Source organism: Lepidochelys kempii, chromosome 1, assembly GCF_965140285.1.
Source record: "Lepidochelys kempii isolate rLepKem1 chromosome 1, rLepKem1.hap1, whole genome shotgun sequence".
In the NCBI taxonomy this organism is placed as follows: domain Eukaryota; kingdom Metazoa; phylum Chordata; order Testudines; family Cheloniidae; genus Lepidochelys; species Lepidochelys kempii.
In genome coordinates this window covers 124,542,826-124,564,392 of record NC_136380.1, presented here as the reverse complement: position 1 = coordinate 124,564,392, position 21,567 = coordinate 124,542,826, and the positions used below count along the sequence as shown (strand labels likewise).

At 40.7% G+C, this 21,567-nt stretch overlaps 1 protein-coding gene across 23 annotated transcripts in view; it reads right to left on the bottom strand.

Annotated features, from left to right (window-relative positions):
- The window catches only part of LOC140914828 (cohesin subunit SA-2), a 99,138-nt gene that overhangs the window by 54,302 nt on the left and 23,269 nt on the right, over positions 1-21,567 (bottom strand). For 22 of the 23 annotated variants that reach the window (XM_073353687.1, XM_073353726.1, XM_073353694.2 and 19 more), the window contains 7 exons: positions 20,013-20,084; positions 17,542-17,746; positions 15,388-15,539; positions 13,876-13,949; positions 13,090-13,213; positions 6,135-6,233; positions 4,652-4,731 (listed from right to left, as the gene is read on the bottom strand). In XM_073353687.1, the coding sequence (XP_073209788.1) occupies positions 4,652-4,731; positions 6,135-6,233; positions 13,090-13,213; positions 13,876-13,949; positions 15,388-15,539; positions 17,542-17,746; positions 20,013-20,084 (806 nt within the window). Of the gene's footprint in view, positions 1-4,651; positions 4,732-6,134; positions 6,234-13,089; positions 13,214-13,875; positions 13,950-15,387; positions 15,540-17,541; positions 17,747-18,727; positions 18,791-20,012; positions 20,085-21,567 lie in introns of those variants that run through there. The other variant, XM_078853988.1, reaches the window with a different exon arrangement.

The window sequence follows — 21,567 nt, the reverse complement described above, 5'->3', positions numbered from 1 at the left end:
TTAATTACAGCTGTGGTTGGATGTCAAAGTAACTTAATGACAGGTTTCAGAGTAGCAGCCGTGATAGTCTGTAGCTCACGAAAGCTTATGCTCAAATAAATTGGTTAGTCTCTAAGGTGCCACAAGTCCTCCTTTTCTTTTTGCGAATACAGACTAACACGGCTGTTACTCTGAAACCTGTCATTATGCAAGGCACTGCATTTAGCCGTATGGAGTGGAAATCTATCAACTTCATGAGAAAACTCATACAGATACAGACAGACATCATCTTCCTTTCCAATGCAAACAGATGGACATTGTACCAAAAGGACTGAAGGCAAAGGAATGCAGCTGATGAAGTGAGCTGTAGCTCACGAAAGCTTATGCTCAAATAAATTGGTTAGTCTCTAAGGTGCTACAAGTCCTCCTTTTCTTTTAACGTATCTTAAGTCGACTTAACTCTGTACTGTAGACATAGCCTTAGTCTCATCATTTCTAATTATAACCAGATTTGTATGAGCCAAAATAATTTTTCCCCCTTGTTATTTACATTCTCCAGCTACTTGTAGACTTGTGTACACCCCTTCTAACCTTTCCTCATCAGTCATTTCCTCAACAGTCATTTTTGTTCTTCTTTTCTGAACTTTCTCTACTCTTTCTGGCAGTGAAGAGGCCAGAAGTGAGCACATTAATTCACTCTCACTGAAGCACTATAATGAGGGAGCATGGCATTCTGTTCCTTTGTCGCTATACCTCGAAACAGAGTGCCCCAAAGCCCTTTTTACTGACATCTTGCATAGCAACCTCATGTCTATTTGCCGTCCACTAGGGTTCCCAAATATCTTTCAGAATTGCTGTTTTCTCACTTCTTCCTTCTACCAATTCTTTGTGGCTCACATTTTTCCTCATATTTTATTTCCTTCTTATTTCTAATGTAAGGCACTTGGTATCACTGCTCTGTCCTCGTTAATGCTGGCAATTCCATGACATTTTGTAGCACCATTTATATTATGATAGGACCTAGAGGTCCAATCAAGCTCCCACCATGCTAAGTGCTGTATCACTCAGCAAAGGAAGTCCCTCACTCAGAGAGCTTACCATTTAATTAAGACAATACGCAAAAATGGATATATACATCTGAAGGAATAGGGAGGAGGATAATAAGAACGTGCATTTACACAGGCCAGGTAAGTGTACAGCTTGAGGGTTCTGCATAAGCGTAGAGAAAAGAAGTAGTAAAAAACCTCATCTCATAGACTAGTGTGTGACCAGTTAAAATTACACTCTAAAAAGGGCATTGTGAGGATTGATGTTAACTTACTCAATAATTCTATACTAAATTTATGTAGTTTAAAGGTTATGCAGAAAGGGGTTACAGGCAGCACTGAAAATTCAGACTAGTATCTGAAAAGACTTTTTAGGCCTCACCAGAAGTATGTCCAGTTAGAACTTAGTTGACAATTCTGCTGATGACGAAACTAGAGCAGAATCCAGCTCCCACAGAAAAATTGGAACTGCCTGACTAAAGGAGGTGAACGTTTTTTTTTGCCAAGTAAGCAAGCAACTGTGACTGAACACGTACAGGAAGCAGATCGGTTGAACAAATCTAATATTTACAGTCACTCTTTTGTTATTACTCATTTTGAGGAATTTCACAATTCCCAACCCCACCTATTGCGTTTCTGCATGTATAAAGCTGCAGTGCTTAAGACCAGATACTGTCTATGAGCCAAGATATGCTTCCCATGCTATCTTAGGTAGACACCATGGGTCTATGTCTATACTGCAAGTGAAGGTGTGACTATAGCATGAGTAGGCATACTCATGCCACCTTAAATCTAGCTAGCGTGGATAACAAGAATAGTGTACATGTGGTGACATGGGCTTCAGCAGAAGCTAGTGTCCAAGTATGTACCCAGGGTCCACAGCAGAGGTATGGCTCAGGTTGTTAGCCCTTGCTGAGCCCATGCCACCACATCTACACTGCTACTGTTACCCAGGCTAACAGTGGTACGCCAACCTTTGCTACAATCACACCTTCACTTGCAGTGTAGACACACAGGCGAGTGCTTCTCTGCTCCTGGAATGACAGTAATCACTTCTGAAACGTCTCCCCTGCTGGAAAGGCATCTTTATATAGTCTCTTAAAGCAACTTTATCAGAGAGAGTTTAGCGCAATTCTTCACCCAAAATGTTTAGACTGTCCCGTGCTAATTTTATAAGCAAAAGAGATAAGATTCTCGGTTGGCTTTGTGGATAATTCATTTCAGTCCCCAACTCCCATCTTCATCTTCCCAATAATTAAACCAAATCAGCAGGGCTCAGAGTGACTAGGAGCGCTGTTGGCTCTGCAACAGATGGAGAAGAAACAAAGACAACAAGTATGTGGTTGCTGGACCTCTGCCATGGCTTAATCAACAAAAACATGCACTCATTTTATTTACGAGGAAATATGTTTTATAACGGACAAGTGTTGTTTGGAAAACTTCTTAGGAGGAACTGCGCAGTGCTGGAAATCTAATTTTAAACTTTCTTTAGACAAGGCTTTCCTAAAAACACAGACAACCAATAAACTTTTTGACTATAGTTAGCATCCATGAGTTTAGTGAGAACATGAACCCAACAATAAAGCCAGAGAAGCTAAACAGCTGCAGTGCCAATATAGCACTTGTTGGTTCAGATATAGAACAAGAGCAACCTTAACTGGTTTAAAGAGTCATTGTATTTTAACAATGGTGCACTACTCTTCCTAGCACAGGGACATGTTATGCACATAGATGCTATAACAAAGCACAATGCAATATCTATGCAATATGGAGAAGCAAATGTCATACAAAGTGGTCCTTGTGTTTATATTAGCAGTGGTAACCTACCTACTATTAGTGTCACTTAAACAATGATACTTCCTGTAAAAAAGCAAGTTATGTCAACAATGAACATATACAATGGGTCCAATTCTGTTCCCATATATAGGCTGGTGTAAGCCTGGAGTAATGCCACCTAAATGGGCGGAGTGTCAAGGGAGATAATAATCACTTCCTGTGATTATAAAGCAGCACTTCAGTGCAAAAGGATATTCTGGTACTGTAATGCAAACAAAGGTTCCTAAATTAAAGTTACTATCCAAGTTGTGCAGATTTCACCTGTCTGGCCTCATGTAATCGTGGCTATGTCTATCCCTGAAGCTAGGGGTGTGATTCCGAGCTCACACAGACACACGCATGCTAGCTCTCATTGAGTTAGCGTGCTAAAAATAGCGTAGGCAGGAAAGCACGGGCAGTGGCGAGGGGCAGCAGAGGCTAGCTGCCCCAAGTACAAACCAGCCTGGACCCCAAGCGTACGTACTCGAGTGGCTAGCCATGCCCCGGGCTCCCCACTGCCTGTGCCACCACAGCCACACGACTATTTTTAATACGCTAGCTCAATCAGAGCTGGCGCAAGTATGTCTGCACGAGCTGCAGATCAAACCCATAGCTCCAAATGCAGCACACCCTAAAACTGCTTGCAGGTACCAGTGTCTGTAGATAGGTAGAAACCATCCTGCATCTTTTGTTGCTTTCACAGATTCAAACAATTACTTTCACAAGAATGACAAGTGGGGGTGGGGGGGGAATACTTACAGTGGGCCTGGTGTACAGTTTAATATAAATTTGCCTAATCATTGGACTTATATGCCTATACAGAAGTGGTTTTAAGTATGAACAAATAAAATCCCTTTTGACCTTAAATGAAATAGATACAAAAAAGCCCTGCTCACTTTATAGGGGAAAAAAGTGCACTCCTTTTACAGTGAGACTTACACTGCTGTGATCAGAAACACAACAAATGGGGGAGCAGACGAGAAAAAACAGGAAAAGCAGATTTATAAGGACACATTTACACTTGGAAATGTACTGAAATAGCTACTCCAGAAAGACAATAACACACAGGGCCTTACACCAAAATAATTATTTTGGAATAGCTATTTCAGTAAGTTTCCCAGTGCAGACAATCCCTATCGAACTTCTGCATGCACTGCTCATTCTGAAGACTGACCTCAGCAAGTCACAATTCAGTCAGTCAGTCAGCACTCAGGGTTCCATGTCGCTGGTTCAATAAGAGTAAGATTTACCATATCCAGGTCAGTTTATTGGTCCATCAAGTTCTACATCCTTCCTCCAGCAGGGACCAATACCTTGTGCTTCAGAGGAAAAGCAAAGCCCACAGTGCATCTGGTCAACTGTGCAATGTTGTACATGGATGGAAGCCATCTCCCCCTGGCCAGATGCAGGAGTCAGCTTATACTTTGAATCACCAGAGGCTTTGGCTTCTGCAGGATCTTAAAATCTGACCAGTATCTGCAATGGGATGCAGAGTCTTTATACAAATTTTTAAAAAGTGCAAAACAAAAAGGGACAAAGAAATCTCACTAGTCCCACAATTTAAAATTTATAAAATAAACATGATTCTCCAGAATGTGTTATAATGGATAACCATACTTCTTAAGTACCATTCTAACTTTAGTCACGCACTTCACAACTGACTTTTAGCTTGCAGTTATCCTGTTTAACCCATGTCCTGCAGGGGGCAATTGTTTCTGAGCACATCATCAGTAATAAGATGATTCCTCAACTAGTTACATCTGGGTCTCGTTGCCATTAAAACAATATAGAACATTAAAAAAATTATTTACTGTGACATAAGCATCAAGAGTTTCATGGCTTGAACTGCTACTTCATGGTCCTTGTCCAGAGCCATGGACACAATTCGATCCTAATGGATGTAAAACGACAATAAAAAGATGTAACATTTTTTGTTCTGGACAAATATTTATTTTGCTACAGTTAGATCATCTCCACTAGTAACAAACAGGCTTATTAGTATTGCAATGACTATTTCCTAAGAGACATAAGACAATTTGCTTACCACCAAGTTGTTCCATCATTATGTTACGTTTTTATTTGAGTTAATTGACCAATAAGAAATTTGTGTAGATGCAAGAGTGTCTCCACAAGAAACTGACTGCAGCTCACAAATTAAGAATGATTGGCCACTTGTTTGTAAATGAAGAACAATTAGTAACAATATGCTAAATCAGGATAAATTCTAAGCTACAATGTTACATAAATCATTTCTCTACTCAAATGTGAAAAAATTCTGGAAGCCATAACCCTGCTAAAAAGGTAAGTACATTTTGGATCACGTGGCTGTTTAACAACGCACAGCAATACTCCACAGATTAGGGCAGAAGTACAGAGGGCTGCTGTAAAACTGTTTAAAATATGGATTGAATTTAGATAGGCAGAGTTTATTTACTCAGATTGAAACTTGGCTAAAACATGAGAATTATGAGCCTCCTCTTTCAGAAAGTGCCATGGGATTTTCAGTGACTACGAAGAGCCAAGTCCTTGGTTTTACATGACATCCAAAAGACTGTACCTGCAGGCCTAGCAGAAGAGTATGCACTAGCTGGGGCACTGGTTCAGTCCTCCGAAGGAAGAGTGCCACCTATGGAGTCATGATACCACTTCCTGCAGCACCTTGGGTTTTCTTATCCAAGTACTGACAAGGCTAGCTAGTGACAGCTGATGAAATCACAACCAAAGGTAACATTAAAAAGTAGAGTGCTGACTGCCTGAACTAGCCTGTACGTGGCAACTTGATCAGTGCAGTGTACTAGGGACACAATGGCCTCTGCTCAGCTCACCCAACAGATGCTCAAAAGCTATCCATTTACTGCCTAGCATTTGACTTGTTCAGACTGGGGATGGGAAATCTTTCTGCAAGGATCACAGAGTCATGCTGGATAAGCACAGAATCATACATTCCAATAGCAATCTATGCAGAATCACCCAATCCAACATCTAACATACAAACTCAGTTTTGAGGGGGATAAAGGAACACAGGGGACTTTGGGATGCCAAATACTCCTTGCCAAAAGAATCCTCGCCAAGAGGCTGGACATGGCTGTCCGCAGAGCCTGCCAACCCCACTTTGTTCATTGGCCAAAGCAAAACCAGAATGTTCTCATGAATGAAGAGCAACATCCCACAAACTCCCCCACCCAACAATCCTAGCCCGTCTAAGGGACTGACAGCCAACTCTGCTCAAAATATCAGATCCTGTGTAGCTAGCCAAACCGGATTTTAAAAATAGAAAATGGTATTTCCATTTACCTTGAATCTGCTAGTAAAGAGATCCATTTTGGATACCAGCTCTTTTCTGTTATAAATTCCTTGCAGTCCCAGCAGACACTTCAACCGCACTTCAGGTTGCTGTTAGACAAAGAAGAATCTGATAAGTGACAAATCTTTGGCACTGATGTTATTTACTGATAATTTGGTGGTCATCCTATGGGAGTGGGAGCCCTATAAACGCCTACGATGGACAAAGCAAAAACTGCCTCAATCTCCATTACCAGACAGATCTATAGTTATGTCACATATGCCTAATAGCATACAATGGGCCAAACTGAGAGGTGATCTCTAAGCTCATGTTACACTCCCATAGAAATTATAACTAATTACCAATGGGAGTGCAAGGAGTCCACGATCATATAATTCCATGCCCAGGGTGTCAGAAGGTGAAAGTTGGGGGTGGTCTACTTATATCTTTCTGCTATTTGTTTTTCTTCCAACACTTTCCTCAGATATGAGTTAAACCAACTTAGAGTCTCTTACAGTCCCAAGACTAAGTGGGCCAAACTCAGAGATAAAATGTATGTATGTTATACAATAATAAACTAGTTTAAGTCAGTATGACGGAGTTCGCGTTGACGCTGGGGCACCCAGTGAAGGTTTTATGTTACACCATCTAGACTCCCTCATGCCAAGTCTACACTGATAAATTACTTCAGATAAAAACACTCAGAGTAGCCAAGAGCTGTCCTGTTTAACACATCACATCGACTGACTGTGACTAATCCTAGAATCCCCTCTATTCCCTCCTAGGGTTATCCACAACCTGCTGACATGTTGATAAATACAACAGTCCTTACCTACCCTGAGTGCTAAGACATGTCTGAGCTCATGTTGGTTAAAATATGTTCTAGCATGATACAATTTTCCAGTGTAGACAAGTCCTCAGGTTCCCTTCTGTGTTTGGCTAACAAATATAGTTGGTTTATACCAAAAATATTTATGAGTTTTATAAAGATTTACCTCATTTGTTTCTCTGTAAGCCAATACTACTGTTCAAAATGGTTCTATAAAAAGAATGTCCTTTTCCTAGACTTTGAAATGCCTCAAGTGTAATCCTGCAACTTTAAAAGGTCAAAACCTTTAAGAATATTAAAAGACAGTCATTCTAGGGCTCTAAAGCAGAACTCACTGAGCTCTGCTGAACTCTCATGGCAAAGGGTTTCTGCAGAGCCCCTGCAACAAATTACAGCCTTGTATTCACTATTATCTCCTTCATACTAGATTTATTTTTTTTCATTTCTCCCTCTAACATGGCAGGAAAATAAAAGAAACCCAAGCAGTGCAGATCTCCTACAAGGACGCTATCCGTTACTGCAAACTTCCCATTCTCCTGCTTAAGAGGGAACGCAAACAATGCCATGCAGCAGCAGGCGTTGACTAATGAGTCTGTGTAAGGCGCTTTTTAGTTAGAAATAGAAAATGAAAGATCACCAAAGAATATGGACACTGATTTTCAAGTCGTCTAATTTATCCTTCTCTACCTTCACATACATCAGGCACATTTCTTGAGTTTTGCTCACCTCTTTAAAATTTAAGGCCCTATTTCCACAGGTGGACTGCTGCACCTGATGAAGCTTCTTGCAGGATTAGCGCCCAAACTTGCTACTTACCACTGACTACTACCTGGCATACCACAGTCAAGAGCTGTACAAATTTATAAACACACTCAGCAAAACCACTGTACCTCAATCCCAGTCCCACCCCACACTGTTCCATTCCTGGGCTGTAATCCTGAATAAAGACTACATCTGTGCTAAATTTAAGTTGTGCTGGTTGTGTCAGATGGTCAGATATTGACTGGAGCAGAGAAAAATCATTGTCATTTGCATTTGTCAGTCAGACAATATTAGAACATAGGTCTGTAGATAGGACAAGTTAATTCCTAAAACCGTATCACCTGCCTTTCCTAATCTCCCTTCCCACCTCAAATCTCTCAGTTTAACCCTACATGTATTTTATGTGTTAAGGAAACTACATCTAGGGACTAAGAATGAACAATCCATTAAAGAAGTACGGGCTGGATGAATGCACTATAAGGTGGGTAGAAAGTCGGCTAGATTGTCGGGCTCAACAGGTAGTGATCAATGGCTCCGTGTCTAGTTGGCAGCCCGTATCAACTGGAGTGCCCGAGGGGTCGGTCCTGGGGCCGGTTTTGTTCAATATCTTCATAAATGATCTGGAGGATGGTGTGGATTGCACCCTCAGCAAATCTGCGGATGATACTAAACTGGGAGGAGTGGTTGATACGCTGGAGGGCAGGGATAGGATACAGAGGGACCTAGACAAATTGGAGGATTGGGCCAAAAGAAATCTGATGAGGTTCAATAAGGATAAGTGCAAGGTCCTGCACTTAGGACGGAAGAACCCAATGCACAGCTACAGACTAGGGACCGAATGGCTAGGCAGCAGTTCTGCGGAAAAGGACCTGGGGTGACAGTGGACGAGAAGCCGGATATGAGTCAGCAGTGTGCCCTTGTTGCCAAGAAGGCCAATGGCATTTTGGGATGTATAAGTAGGGGCATAGCGAGCAGATCGAGGGACGTGATCGTTCCCCTCTATTCGACATTGGTGAGGCCTCATCTGGAGTACTGTGTCCAGTTTTGGGTCCCGCACTACAAGAAGGATGTGGAGAAATTGGAGAGAGTCCAGCGAAGTGCAACAAAAATGATTAGGGGTCTGGACCACATGACTTATGAGGAGAGGCTGAGGGAACTGGGATTGTTTAGTCTGCAGAAGAGAAGAATGAGAGGGGATTTGATAGCTGCTTTCAACTACCTGAGAGGTGGTTCCAGAGAGGATGGTTTTAGACTATTCTCAGTGGTAGAAGAGGACAGGACAAGGAATAATGGTCTCAAGTTGCAGTGGGGGAGGTTTAGGTTGGATATTAGGAAAAACTTCTTCACTAGGAGGGTGGTGAAACACTGGAATGCACTACCTAGGGAGGTGGTAGAATCTCCTTCCTTAGAAGTTTTTAAGGTCAGGCTTGACAAAGCCCTGGCTGGGATGATTTAATTGGGGATAGGTCCTGCTTTGAGCAGGGGGTTGGACTAGATGACCTCCTGAGGTCCCTTCCAACCCTGATATTCTATGATTCTATGATTTACCTCCACTACCATTATTTTCGTCATCTTTTTTACATTTCTTTCCTTTGTTTTTAGCCACATTTCCTGCCCCATTTTCCTGTTCCTTAGAGTGAGTGTTTACTCCTCCTGCACTGCTTTTTCCATTATTTAAATTTTTTCCCAAATGATCTCAGCAGCTTTTTGCTACAGATAAAGCCTTCTTTTCTTTTCCCTCACCAGAATCACCATTCTTGTCTCTCTGATTCTGCAACAGGAACTTAGTTTAAAATACTGCTGATCTGTGAAAAGAACCCAGCTCACTCTCCCCACAGCACTGCCAAACTAAAACATAGTGAACGCTTTTTTTGTTCAGAGAAGTCAGAGACTAGGACTGAGAATACATCCAGGGAGTAGATCTGTTGAATAAGATGCCAGTTTTACAGAGACACTGTTGCAGGATGTACATGTGAACTGTCATGACATCTGGGGGGATGTCATGACATAGAAGTTTCCATAGAAGGAATGTCAAACCACACAGATGTCCTGTCATGGACAACTTCTCAAACTAATTTGTAATTAGACAGGAGAAGGATGATCTCGTGGTTAGCTCCCAGGACTTGATGTCAGGAGGAGATCTGAGCTCTTTTCCCACTTCTGCCATATTTCCCATGCAAAGCAGCAAGAGAATCATTGCATCCCTGTGCTTCAACTTCCTCCTCAGTACAAGGGGATCTACCTACGTAGCACTTCTCTAGCACCTTACAGTAGAGGATCTCAAATTAGTTTTGCAAGGCTCACAAGACTGGTTTTGTTCTTGAATCTTTTCTTCTGTAACGTAAGCACATTTTGTTCCAAGAGGGATTAGATTTTTGTAATTTTTTTTTCTAATGAAAATGCTACATTCTAGAAGTAAAAGCATCACACAACTCCCTACACAACTCAAAAGCGAGGCCGACACATGTGGATGTCCCAAGCGTGTGTGTATGTAGTACACCTTTTATTTTCCTTAGAAAATAAGTCATCCTTTCTACTCCTTTCACCTACCCCACCTCTGCTCATCTCCATTTTTCAGCCTCCATCCCTCTCACCTCCCAGAGGAATTTTTTTCCCTGCCCCTTTCTTTTCTTCCACATCTAATTGCTCAGATCAATACATAGGAGCCAAACACTCACTGTAGGCATCAAAATGCCACTTTGAGCGTCAAAATGCACAATTAGGGGACCAAGTTTGAGAAATGGGACGACAGTTCTTTAGGAAGGGGGTTAACTGTATAGTTATTGTTACTGAATGGTGTTGCCAGATTTTGCATTATTTGTATTTAGTATTAAAAAGCAACATTTATTCCTGTCTTCTAGAAATAATTAACTACTGAAGTTGTTCCAGCAGAAAATTACACCTTCGGGACATTGTTTCACAATTCTTACTGGGACACAGACAGACTTTTCATTTTTTTTTATTTTGAACTCAGTACCACTAAGAGAAATGGATTTGGGGCATCCAGTTGGGTGTGGGAAATATCTTCTATGCCAGCATTAAGTCTGCATTATAAATATACGTCATGTCAAAATAGCATCAGAAGGGTAAAATAAGTCATAACATGCAAATAAGTCTTTGAAGACCAAATAAGTGTTTAAACCTTTTTTTAAAGCTTCCCAGTGACTGACTGAGTTTAGTCTATACTTAGAATGCCACAGGTTATCTGGGCTACATTTTCCTGTAGTTGAAAACAATTTTGTGGTTACTCAGATTTGGGCCCTAAAATTATTTGGCAAATGTCTCTGGAACTATATTCCCAAATGACAATGATCTGGGTACACCCTCCCCCACAAAAATGGGAAGGAATAGCTTGCAGTATGTTTTTTAAAGCCAGTACCGCAATGCAAGATTGGTATTGTAATCAGTCAACTGGATGGAGATGAAATCCAGAGGCCTTCTCATTTTATCTCACTTAGTTTTTGCTACAGTGATTGCTTCCAGTTAACAAACATTTTTTCTTTTTTTAAAAAAGCAGCTGTTTCCAGTCTCCAGTAAAAGACAGCAGATGGGGTTCTGTGCTCTAGCCAAAGACACCAAATTTTTAGAATTTTCATATTGTACTGCACTGACAGCAATGTCACATATTCTAAGGGAAAAATGGAAATTCTGTGTTTGTAATTTGAAAGATCTCTCAACCGGCCATACCTTAAAAAGTTGCTATGATTGATCTGAGAAACTTCTCTAGACTCTATGGCTACATCTACACTACATACCACCTTCAGTGCCCTGTAGCGCACATCTAGCTACCCACCACAGGGAAAAGTGTCCTCACGGCAGTGTGTTGCTACACATGTCAAAGAAAGGCTCCAGCAGAGGGGAGGCAGCAGGGAAAGGCTTCAGCTGCTCCCCACTGCCAGAGCCTTTCCCTCTGGTGAGGAAAGGCCTTGGCGGGGGGAGGCAATGAGGAACGGTTGAGCCTTTTCCTCACTGACCCCAGCCTCTCTGTGGAGCAGGGCTTCAGCAGCAGGGAGCTGACATAACCTTTCCCCACTACCAGAGTCTTTTGCTGAGGAGGAGAAAGGCTGCAGTAGCAGGATACTACTCTGCTAAAAAAGCAGTGTAAATGGAAGGCAAAGCTTGGGCTAGTAGAAAACGTGTAGGGAATGTACTCGGCTTCATACCCACACCCTTCAGGCATGTCTTTATTCTACTGACTTAATCCATGTCTCACCATTTACTCACTCTGCTGTGTATACCCATGGAAGAGGGGTTACGTGAGTATGTACAGTACATGCTGCCAAAAGAATCCTGCTATTTAAATGTGCCCTAAAAGTCTTTGTGGGAGAGGGGCCTGTTATTGGTAAGTTAGTTTCCTTTTAAAGAAGTTTAACCACTGCTTATATAGTTATAGCATGAAACACAAACAATGTGATTTGTGCACCCTCTGCTGGCTTTGCAGTTAACTAATATTCTATTCAAAGAACTATGTGTCATCATATATAATCTTGATGCAAAAGAAAAGACATTTTGGCATTTATACAGGAGCTATATAAACTCATTTTATTTATTTTAAAAGATGCCCTACAAAAGTAAAGTACCATACTCAGTAATTAACCGTTCACAGCAAATACTGTCTCTGCCAGGCTATTAAGCACACACTGGTAAATTTGAGAAAAATATGTTTACAGGTTAACTTCTAAAAAGATAGACATACTAAGTTCATCTCTGCTCTAAAACAGGAAAACTGCTAAACAGATGAGGACAAAAGCCTTGGGGGTGAGGGGAAAGCAAAACATTATTTGGAAGATTTTAGGAATATAAGAGGTAATTAAAAGAAACTGAACTGTAACAAAATAGTTGAGATTTTAAATAATATTTTCCAAATGTTCTTATAGCTCCACTTGTTTTCCAGTTCAGAAATAAAGAGTATTATTGTCTCTCTCTATGAAATAATATAATTTAACAAAGTAACAACTGTCAATCTTAAAACAGAAGTTTACCCTACCTCTAAAATTGTACATACAGAGGATGTATTCCATGTCACCACTTAGCAAGGATAGGTTTCAAAGTCAACTTACCCAATAAAGTGAAACATTGCTCAAGGTCACATACATATACATCCAGCAAAGCTATACATACACACACCATGGATCAGTGCCGCACACTTTCACACAGCTTTGTGCACAGAATGGATAAAAGTAAGTGCTTTCTATTACTTAGTGGTGTAAGGTGAGTTTTAAAACAAAACATAGTATTGGAGGAGGGGAGACTTTTTGACCATGTAAGAATATATAACTCTAAGTTGTTTTAACTTTTAGAACAATTTTTTTTTAAATCTTGAATTAACTTTCCTTCTGTGGGAGATAAAGGGAGGAGGAGGTGAAAATCCTCACCTTATCATACAGCATCCATCCAATATATTTCAAGTAACTATCATTTAAGAACGTATCAGGATACATTTTCATCCAGCTGCCAATTTCTTCAATGCAGATAGCCCGGATCTCAGGAATCACATCACTGTAAAATTACAAAACTGTGTTATAAACACATTTATAAATACCCAAAAGATACCAGGTTAATTATTTGCTTTTCCGAGCAGGAGATCAAGAGTTGCAGATATACATGCAATCCCAAGTAGCATCTTAAGTGTCCATTCAGTAACTTTTAAACATGTCTTTAATCTACAAATCCCCTACAAAGGATCTGTTAGTGTTTGAAAAAAAACCCTGTTAGCTACACAAGTTGCAATTATTTTGAGGGTTTGGAAGGTCTTTCAACCATAAACTTATTAGTCTGTAGCCAGAAGGAAGAAGCAAACAAAGCAGTGGAGAATGAGTGTACATAATGAAGGGGTTACTTTCTAAGCCTAAATGGGTTCTTTCAAATAATTCAGTATTATGTGCTTTTTCAGAGAAAATTTTACTGTCCCTTGGATATTCATCTTGATTTAACCGGGACACTTTGCATGAGATTTTCTTATGGGATGCATGTATGCTGTACAGACTTATTTTTATTCCTTCCTATTCTTTTTTTCAGTGAGGGAAGTTAGATTGTCAACTCATCAGGGAAGGGACAGTGGGCTCCTATGTGTTAGTACAATATGCAGCACAATGGAGTCCAGTCTTGATTAAGGCCTGTGGGTGCTATTTCAAAAGCATATAAATGATAAATATTCTTACCGATATCTCTGTAAGAATGTCCCTTTGAAAATAGCATTCATCATATTCTCTATTTCCAGCGGTTTCTGTTCATACTGAAAATACCAAAAACATTGAAAATTCCAAGTAGGGAATATGACAAATCCCCTTTATATTACAGGAAATTCATATCAAGGTAACCACATTCACGTTGTTACACTGGGTGCAAACCCTACTGTTTGCACAATTCATCAGTACAAAAAAATGAGCCTGTCTACATTAGGGATTTGATTTGGCACAACTACATCAAAATGAAATGTCATTGGATTTCAACTATGAATCCAAGTACTAAGACACTTCATATAATATATTGGTTGAGGAAAAGAACCTTGTTCTAGGAATACACAGAAGGAATGATACATGCCATTACACAATTAGTTTGCATGTGTAGGTCTAAGTTGTCTTTGTAATTCACTTGGACATATGGTAGAAGAAAAGTCAGAAGTTGGAAAAAACCCAGAATACCTTTGGATGAGGTAGTCCAATGGGCACCTTGACGAAGCCCTGAAAACTCGGTAGAGGTCTTCAGAGACAATAAATCATTGAGTCATAATCTATCATTTCTCTTTAATGAAGGTACCATGAAGGTGACAAGTAATTTCCCACCCCACACCTCTTCCCTCTGATTTGCCCAAGAGACTGGGATTAGGAAGCTAACACTTGCCCTAGTCTGTCTCTCCTGCCCTACCTAGCCACCTTTCAACACAGAAGCTGCCTCTTCTTACAAATACAACAATTGTACCCATGACGGAGTTCAAAGATTACATCGGAGGTACTTGGTTGCGAGCTTAGCGGGGCAGGGACTCTCTCTCACATTTGTGCAGCAACAAACTATGCCAGCACCTAAAAGATAATTTTCCATGGTGCAGGATGCTGCATGGACAGTAGGAGAGTCACAAGAGGCTGTCTGGGTGTCAGGAAAGGAATAATGGAGTCCGGACAGTAGGAGAGAAATGAGCCATAGTTTAAATTGTGGTCACATGGCATTTTAAGAATCCTTTTTTCATACAGTGATAAATTCCAATATCGTTGGTCTAATTCCAGAGTATAATCTGAGCAAAGACCAAAGAATTTGGCTCATGGTTTGTGGGAGCCCAGTTTTGTGTGTGCATGCATGTGTATGAATAGACATGAAAAAATTACCAGATGCACACAGAAGAGATGCCAATTCACCAGCTAGTCACATCCCCAATTTTGAGAGGCTATCATCAAAACAGAGACTTTAAAGAATACTATGCACTCTACTGCTGCATAATGGCTAGAGCAAGTAGTAAAATGCAGATCAGTTGTGTGCGACATGTCTGGAGTGCTTGTCAGTATAGCACTGAACCTGGTAAGTGAGAACTGCTTTGCAATCTATCATTGATGATGCTTAGCAAATATCACCTCCCTGTATTTCAAAAGTGTGAGAAAAACATGTGTAAGTCAGCAGCCAGAAAAGAGCCACCTCTATTACTACATCTTCACCCATCCCAAATAACAAACCTGACCCACCTCTTTCCTTTTTCTCTCTAATTGGTCCAGTCTGTGATTGGTCCTCTTGACAGAAATCCTGTTCTTCTCCACTTGATACAGCCTTTGAGCGTTACATTTGCTGACATCAAGATTTAGATTTACTCTTACAAGTGCTGTCAGAAGCTTCAACGCTGAAAAAGAAGAGAAACCAAATAAGTAAGCCTTAGCTCAGCGGTACAAATTACAAAGTATATTCAACATGTTAAAACAAGTGTACTGGTCAACCTCAACCCTGCTTAAATTGTAAGATCACAATCCAAGGTAGGAGCAGCAAAAAGACAGATGTTGGGGTAATATTTCATTTAAATTTACTACTTGGCTTGGAAACAAAAGGGTTGTCAGAGGTGTTTTATTCTACTCCTGGTGAAATACTTCTTTTGGTCCAGGTGATGTTGCATGTTGCAGATTTCCTCCTTAATTTTGGACAACAATCTAGAGCTATAGGATAAGTGCCTTCCTCAGATGTGAAGAAACGTAGTAACATCAGTGCAAGAGCTCAGGACCACACGAGCCAGAGTCTGATGGTCTTTATGAAACCGTATAAAGTGTGTCTACTTTTGTTGATTCAGACCAACAGCTAGATTCCCATTTGTCAGTGGGCACGGATGGCAAAGGCAAAAAAAAAATAAAAAGGGGGGGGGGCGGGAGGGAAGGGGCTGTGCTGTGACCAATTGTTGGCTTTTTTAAAAGTATAAACTCACCTAGATATTGTCATGCTGTGCAAGATAAGCAAGCTACAAAGGTATTCATTTTAGTAGGGGTATCATAAAAAAACCTCTTGAATGATAAGTTTCTTAGGACAGGCCTCATAAGTTTTAAAATCCTCCCTTTTATATTAATTATATTCACTCAGTGGGGATGGAAGGAAAATTAGTGACAGAAAACTATGTTATGCATAACTTCCACTACATAGCAGAATTCTGAAGTTAATTATCTCAGCTGTTACAAAGTTAATTATCTCAGCTGTTACAAAAGATTTTGCTAAATATTAAAATGCAACTGATCTACTTTACAGATAATCTACATTCCAAGCTTCCTCTTCAAACAAGAATTTTGGGGTGCCGAGATACTCTTGAACGTATTTTAAATACCTGTACTATTCTTAAAGCCAGCAGGATACCTACCATGTCCAATGCTTCCAAATTACATTCACACATGCTAGTATATAGGCTTGTTTCATAGAATATCAGGGTTGGAAGGGACCTCAGGAGGTCATCTAGTCCAACCCCCTGCTCAAAGCAGGACCAATCCCCAATTTTTGCCCCAGATCCCTAAATGGCCCCATCAAGGATTGAACTCACAACCCTGAGTTTAGCAGCCCAACGCTCAAACCACTGAGCTATCCCTTGGATAGAATTTTGGGTTTGACCTTTAATACTTTTATATTTTATACTAATATGTGTAAACAAAGGACATAGATTGTGTATGTTGCTTTTGCCTAGTCAGATGGGTTTGTTAGTACAATGGGAACAGATAAGAGCAGTTAAAGTGTTACTCGAGAACACACTTTAAGATTGTTTAAACCCCTATTTTAAGGCAAGGTTAAGCAACCAGTTGGGAGGGGCAAAAGGGTTTTGGGGGGTGAGGTATATAACACTAAAAGACCAAATTGTAAGGGGTGGGACTGTGGGCATGCATTGCAGGTATGTTTTGGCCTGCTAAGGAGGAGGAGGTGGGAATAGGGACTGGGACACAGGCAAGGTTCTGCAGTGTCAGAGCTGGGAAGGGGAACGTGGGGTAAATACTCTGCGGTGTCAGAGCTGGGAACAGAACACTGGAAAACAGACTCTGCCGGCATGTAGAGCTATGGACATGCTTGCTTGGAACTAACCCCAATAAACATCACTTTGCCTACACTTCGGACTTCTGGTCTTCTGCTTTCTGTCTGCTGACAAGAACCAAGGGAGAGGGTGAAGGGAAAGCCCTCTAACAACATATATATGCAGAAGGAGGTTATTAATACTACGGTAGCATCCATAACGTGCTAGGCACTGTTAATGTACAAAAGAAGACCATTCCTGCCTTGGAAAGCTTACAGTCCTTTTTACGTTTGATCAGTTTTGTAAACACACGAGTCACCAAAAACCTACAATCTCTGATGAAAACTGCAAAAGCAACGTGAACTGTATTTACCTGCTAAAGTGCTGGTGTGCCTGAATGCTCTGACCCTGGAGTCTGCTAGCCCTGTAAGCAGTGAGATGACTGTGTCCATCAGGTAACTATCATAGAGGATGCTGTACTGACACTGCTGGATTAGCACCGCAGTGAACTCACAGAAATTGGCCTTGAACTTCTTCCAGTAGGGTCCCGGTTTGATGAGTGGATAGTCTCCATTGTCCTATATTAGAAGGAAAAAATAATTATAAAAACTGAAAGTCTCATTTACTTTTCATTTGTGCTGCTTGTTTACTACCCACATTTCTCCCACCTGAAACAGTGAAGAAATATGCAATTTCAGTTTGGTGTCAAGTGAGATTCTCATCAGTGCCACATGGAGGTACTCATGTTCTAGAAAGTCCTGATGCTAACCTTTAAAGCCATCAATGGGCTGCAGACTGACCGTCTTAGAACTCACTGTGACATTCCCCAGGGTACAATCTGAACTGCTGGACTTCTGTGTCCATTTAGCTCTCCAGCCTGGGATGCCCTTTACACTGCTTTGCTGGTGAACAGCAACCCCTCCAGGCTCTGCTCACACAAAGCCACTCACATGTAAAATCACTCCCAAATGAATACATGAAAGCCCAGTCCCAGCCTTGCTCCCCCAAAACGTGTGTCTTGTACTGCTCAGTAGCCTTCTGGGCAGTACAAGCTCTCAGATATTTCATCATTCCAACACTGGGTAATGATTATGCACCAACCTTGTTGACCTAAGTAGACATTTCAAAACACTTCAACCAAAACACACTGGTTTAGCTAAAACAATAAAACAATTGTATTAGCTAGAGAAAGAGAGATTTTAAGCGATTACAAGTGATAAGACCTAGAAGTCAGAATTGGTTACAAAACAAATAAACAGATAAACAAACAAGAAAATTCCTAAACTTTACCAAGGCTAATAGGTTTAAAAGCAAAAAAAGGAATTTTTCTCACCAAAAGCATACAGCAGTCTATAATGGCTAAAAAACCTCGGGGCCAGAACGACTCCCACAGTTCAATTATACTACTTTTGTCTTTCAAGTGATCTAGCTACCACCAGTAGAGATGGAGGGGAAGAGGTGACGTGGTGGTCACTGCCTCTTATTTTTTTATCCTCTTCTCCTTGAGGATTTGCCCCTCCCCCCCATCGGGGTATAGACTGTGTATATGAGATCTGTACCATCACTGGGATGAAATGTAAGTGTCTTGTTTATGCCTTCTCCCCAGCTGGTGAATGGCCAGTTAAGTAGGTCATGGATTTTTAACAGCTTGCTGCCGTGCCAGTGCATCTTTGTCTCTGAGAAAATGGTTTCTGGGCATTACCCAGAACAACATATTTCAGTAACAATCATACAGCAAAATCTCATAATTTTACACACATTTCAACAGGATAAGAATATTCAGCAGATTATAAGTTTTCAAATTATACCTCTTAGGGCATACTTTGTACACAATATATCATAACCATATAAAAGTGGTGAATGTGGGGTACAGAGCGTCACATGGGCTACAGGGTGTCACACTCACTTCTTCCCACAATCCAGTAGATAGCTCCAGTTAAGAGGGACACTATGGCTAATTGAGAGTAAAACTCTCAGGGGCGTGGCAATCTACTATGGAACTCTACCATTGTAGAGCAGAGAAACATAAATCATGCCACGGTTAGAAAACAATGTAAGACTCTCTGCATACAGTGCATGCAAGCCTTTACTGAACAACCACAGCATCTTTCCTGGAGACATAACAAGAAAACTAATTCGAAGAAAGAGGCATAGGTGATGGAGGGCCTGGTCCTTTGGGATAGAATTGCTACTATCTGTATACACATCACTATGGCGATGGGCACATTACAACAACATAAACAGCACAATGCTGCAAGCTATTTCTGATATCAAACACCAAAGAGAAATAGTTTTTGTTTTTATACATTCTATTGCCATTTTCTTTTTAAAGTTGCAGAAATTTCTATTAGTCTTCAATTTTGTAAAAGATCATTTTAATGAAACCTAAACTTTGAGCCAAATTTCACTTGACAGTGGCCCTTCCAAAATACTATCTAAAAAAAGAATTTTTTTAAGGGTGTGCATGGGGAGAACACACACATAAGTAAAGCCAAGTAGGCTAGCGGGGTGATGGAAGAAAGCACAGTTGGATACTGTTCTAGATCGACAGCTGTTTGAACACCATGCCTATTGCATCTCACATAGGGCTCAATCCTGCAAGGTGCTGAGCACTTTCAATTCCTGTAAAGCCATTGTGTGCTCAGGTTCTTGCTGAATGGGGTCCATCATACATCAAGAACATTTGTTTATTTAAAGCAATTCTGCAGTCACGCAGACAACAACTCTGCACTTGATTTTCACCACTGTACTGCTGGACTGCACCATTAAGCAAGTACAATTTTCACATATATGCAGCATTTGAAATCTTTACTTCAAGGATATTCAAGAAATGCAGCTATTTACCATGTCCACTGGCCAAGTAACAGTCAGAATCCAGGGATAGGCCATAAATTTCTTGTATTGCAATCCTGTTTCCTAGAATGCAAGAGACAAAATTATAAAAGCTTTTGATGAAACTGCAGAAGTGATTCTGAAAGATTTTACATATACAAAAGTACCAATTGTGAATCATGTTTTAAGATCTTGGGGATTGGTCCTGCTTTGAGCAGGGAGTTGGACTAGATGACCTCCTGAGGTCCCTTCCAACCCTGATATTCTATGATTCTATGTCATTTAAACTTGAGACTGTATACATCTCACACACATGCACACAATCCCCTTTTATTTGGCTTGTTTTTAGCTAAAACCCATGTGTACTTCAGTAAAAGACAAATGCAGTTTTTATTTAAAAACTGGTACTCTTGTACTAACAAGTAGTCAGTGCCAAGTTTCATTTAAACATCAGGTACTGAAATGTGCAAACTATAATCTTTACTGTTTATTCTGAGAGACAGCATCTGCTTCTCCCTTAGAAATTTAAATATGTATCAATCTGCAACATTCAGTTATTTGCTATTGTGAAACAGCTGACCCCCAGGAAACATCCCAGTTCAAGGGTAGGCAAATATGCTCACATTTGCAAGTGAGGGCAAGCCGTATTTCAAAAACCTAACAGCTTTATCAGTCAATCCCATTTTCACATGAATTTAGGCATTCTTTGGGGATTATCATCTTAAAAAAACAGCTAAATGATATTTTGAAAATTCACCACACTCTGGATTCCAGCATCCTTTAGACAAGACAAAACCCTCATTAATTATTGTGCATTTCAAATTGCGCTGAAAAGCACATCCATGGTGGATCTGAAACGATTTAAACTTGTTTTAATGTTTTCAATCACATTGTATTTTGAAGTCGCTGGCAGCCCCCTGAGCACTTTGCTGGCAAGAGAAAGTGAGCATTTTGGCCCTAATCCTGCAAACACTTGCTCACATGCTTACCTTTACTACCATTAATAGTCCCATCATTTCAGTGATTTGACAAACTGTTTAATCTTGTCCTCCTCCTCAGAAGTGTTACCACGTTGAAATCTTTTCTCCATTTCAACGGGACTACTCAAGGTAGTAAAGATGAACATATGTGTTACGCCAGGGTACACAAGGCCTTAGGCATACACAGAAGACACAGCTGCATAGGGCACCTGAAAATATGGGGCATCACTGGGTCTTAGTGTCCACCTTCCTGGCTCTCCTATCCCTGTTCTGACTCTTCCTGCAGGTTCCCACAGCTGGCTGCTGCAGCCTGGTGACTCTTACTCTGAGGGGATCTAGTAACTTAAAATTGAAAAAGACTTCCAGCCTGCCAAACCTATTAGCACAACATTGAAACTGTTACAGAGCCATGCAAATGGTAATGAAGGCATTTAACAGGCATTTGCCAAACCCCAGGTATACACTGCCAGTTTCTGAGGGCTTGTCTACACTTACATTTTATAGCACTCTAACTTGCTGGCTCAGGGGTGTGAAAAATCACTCCCCTGAGCACAGCAAGTCTGAGCACTTTAAAGCGCTAGTGTGGA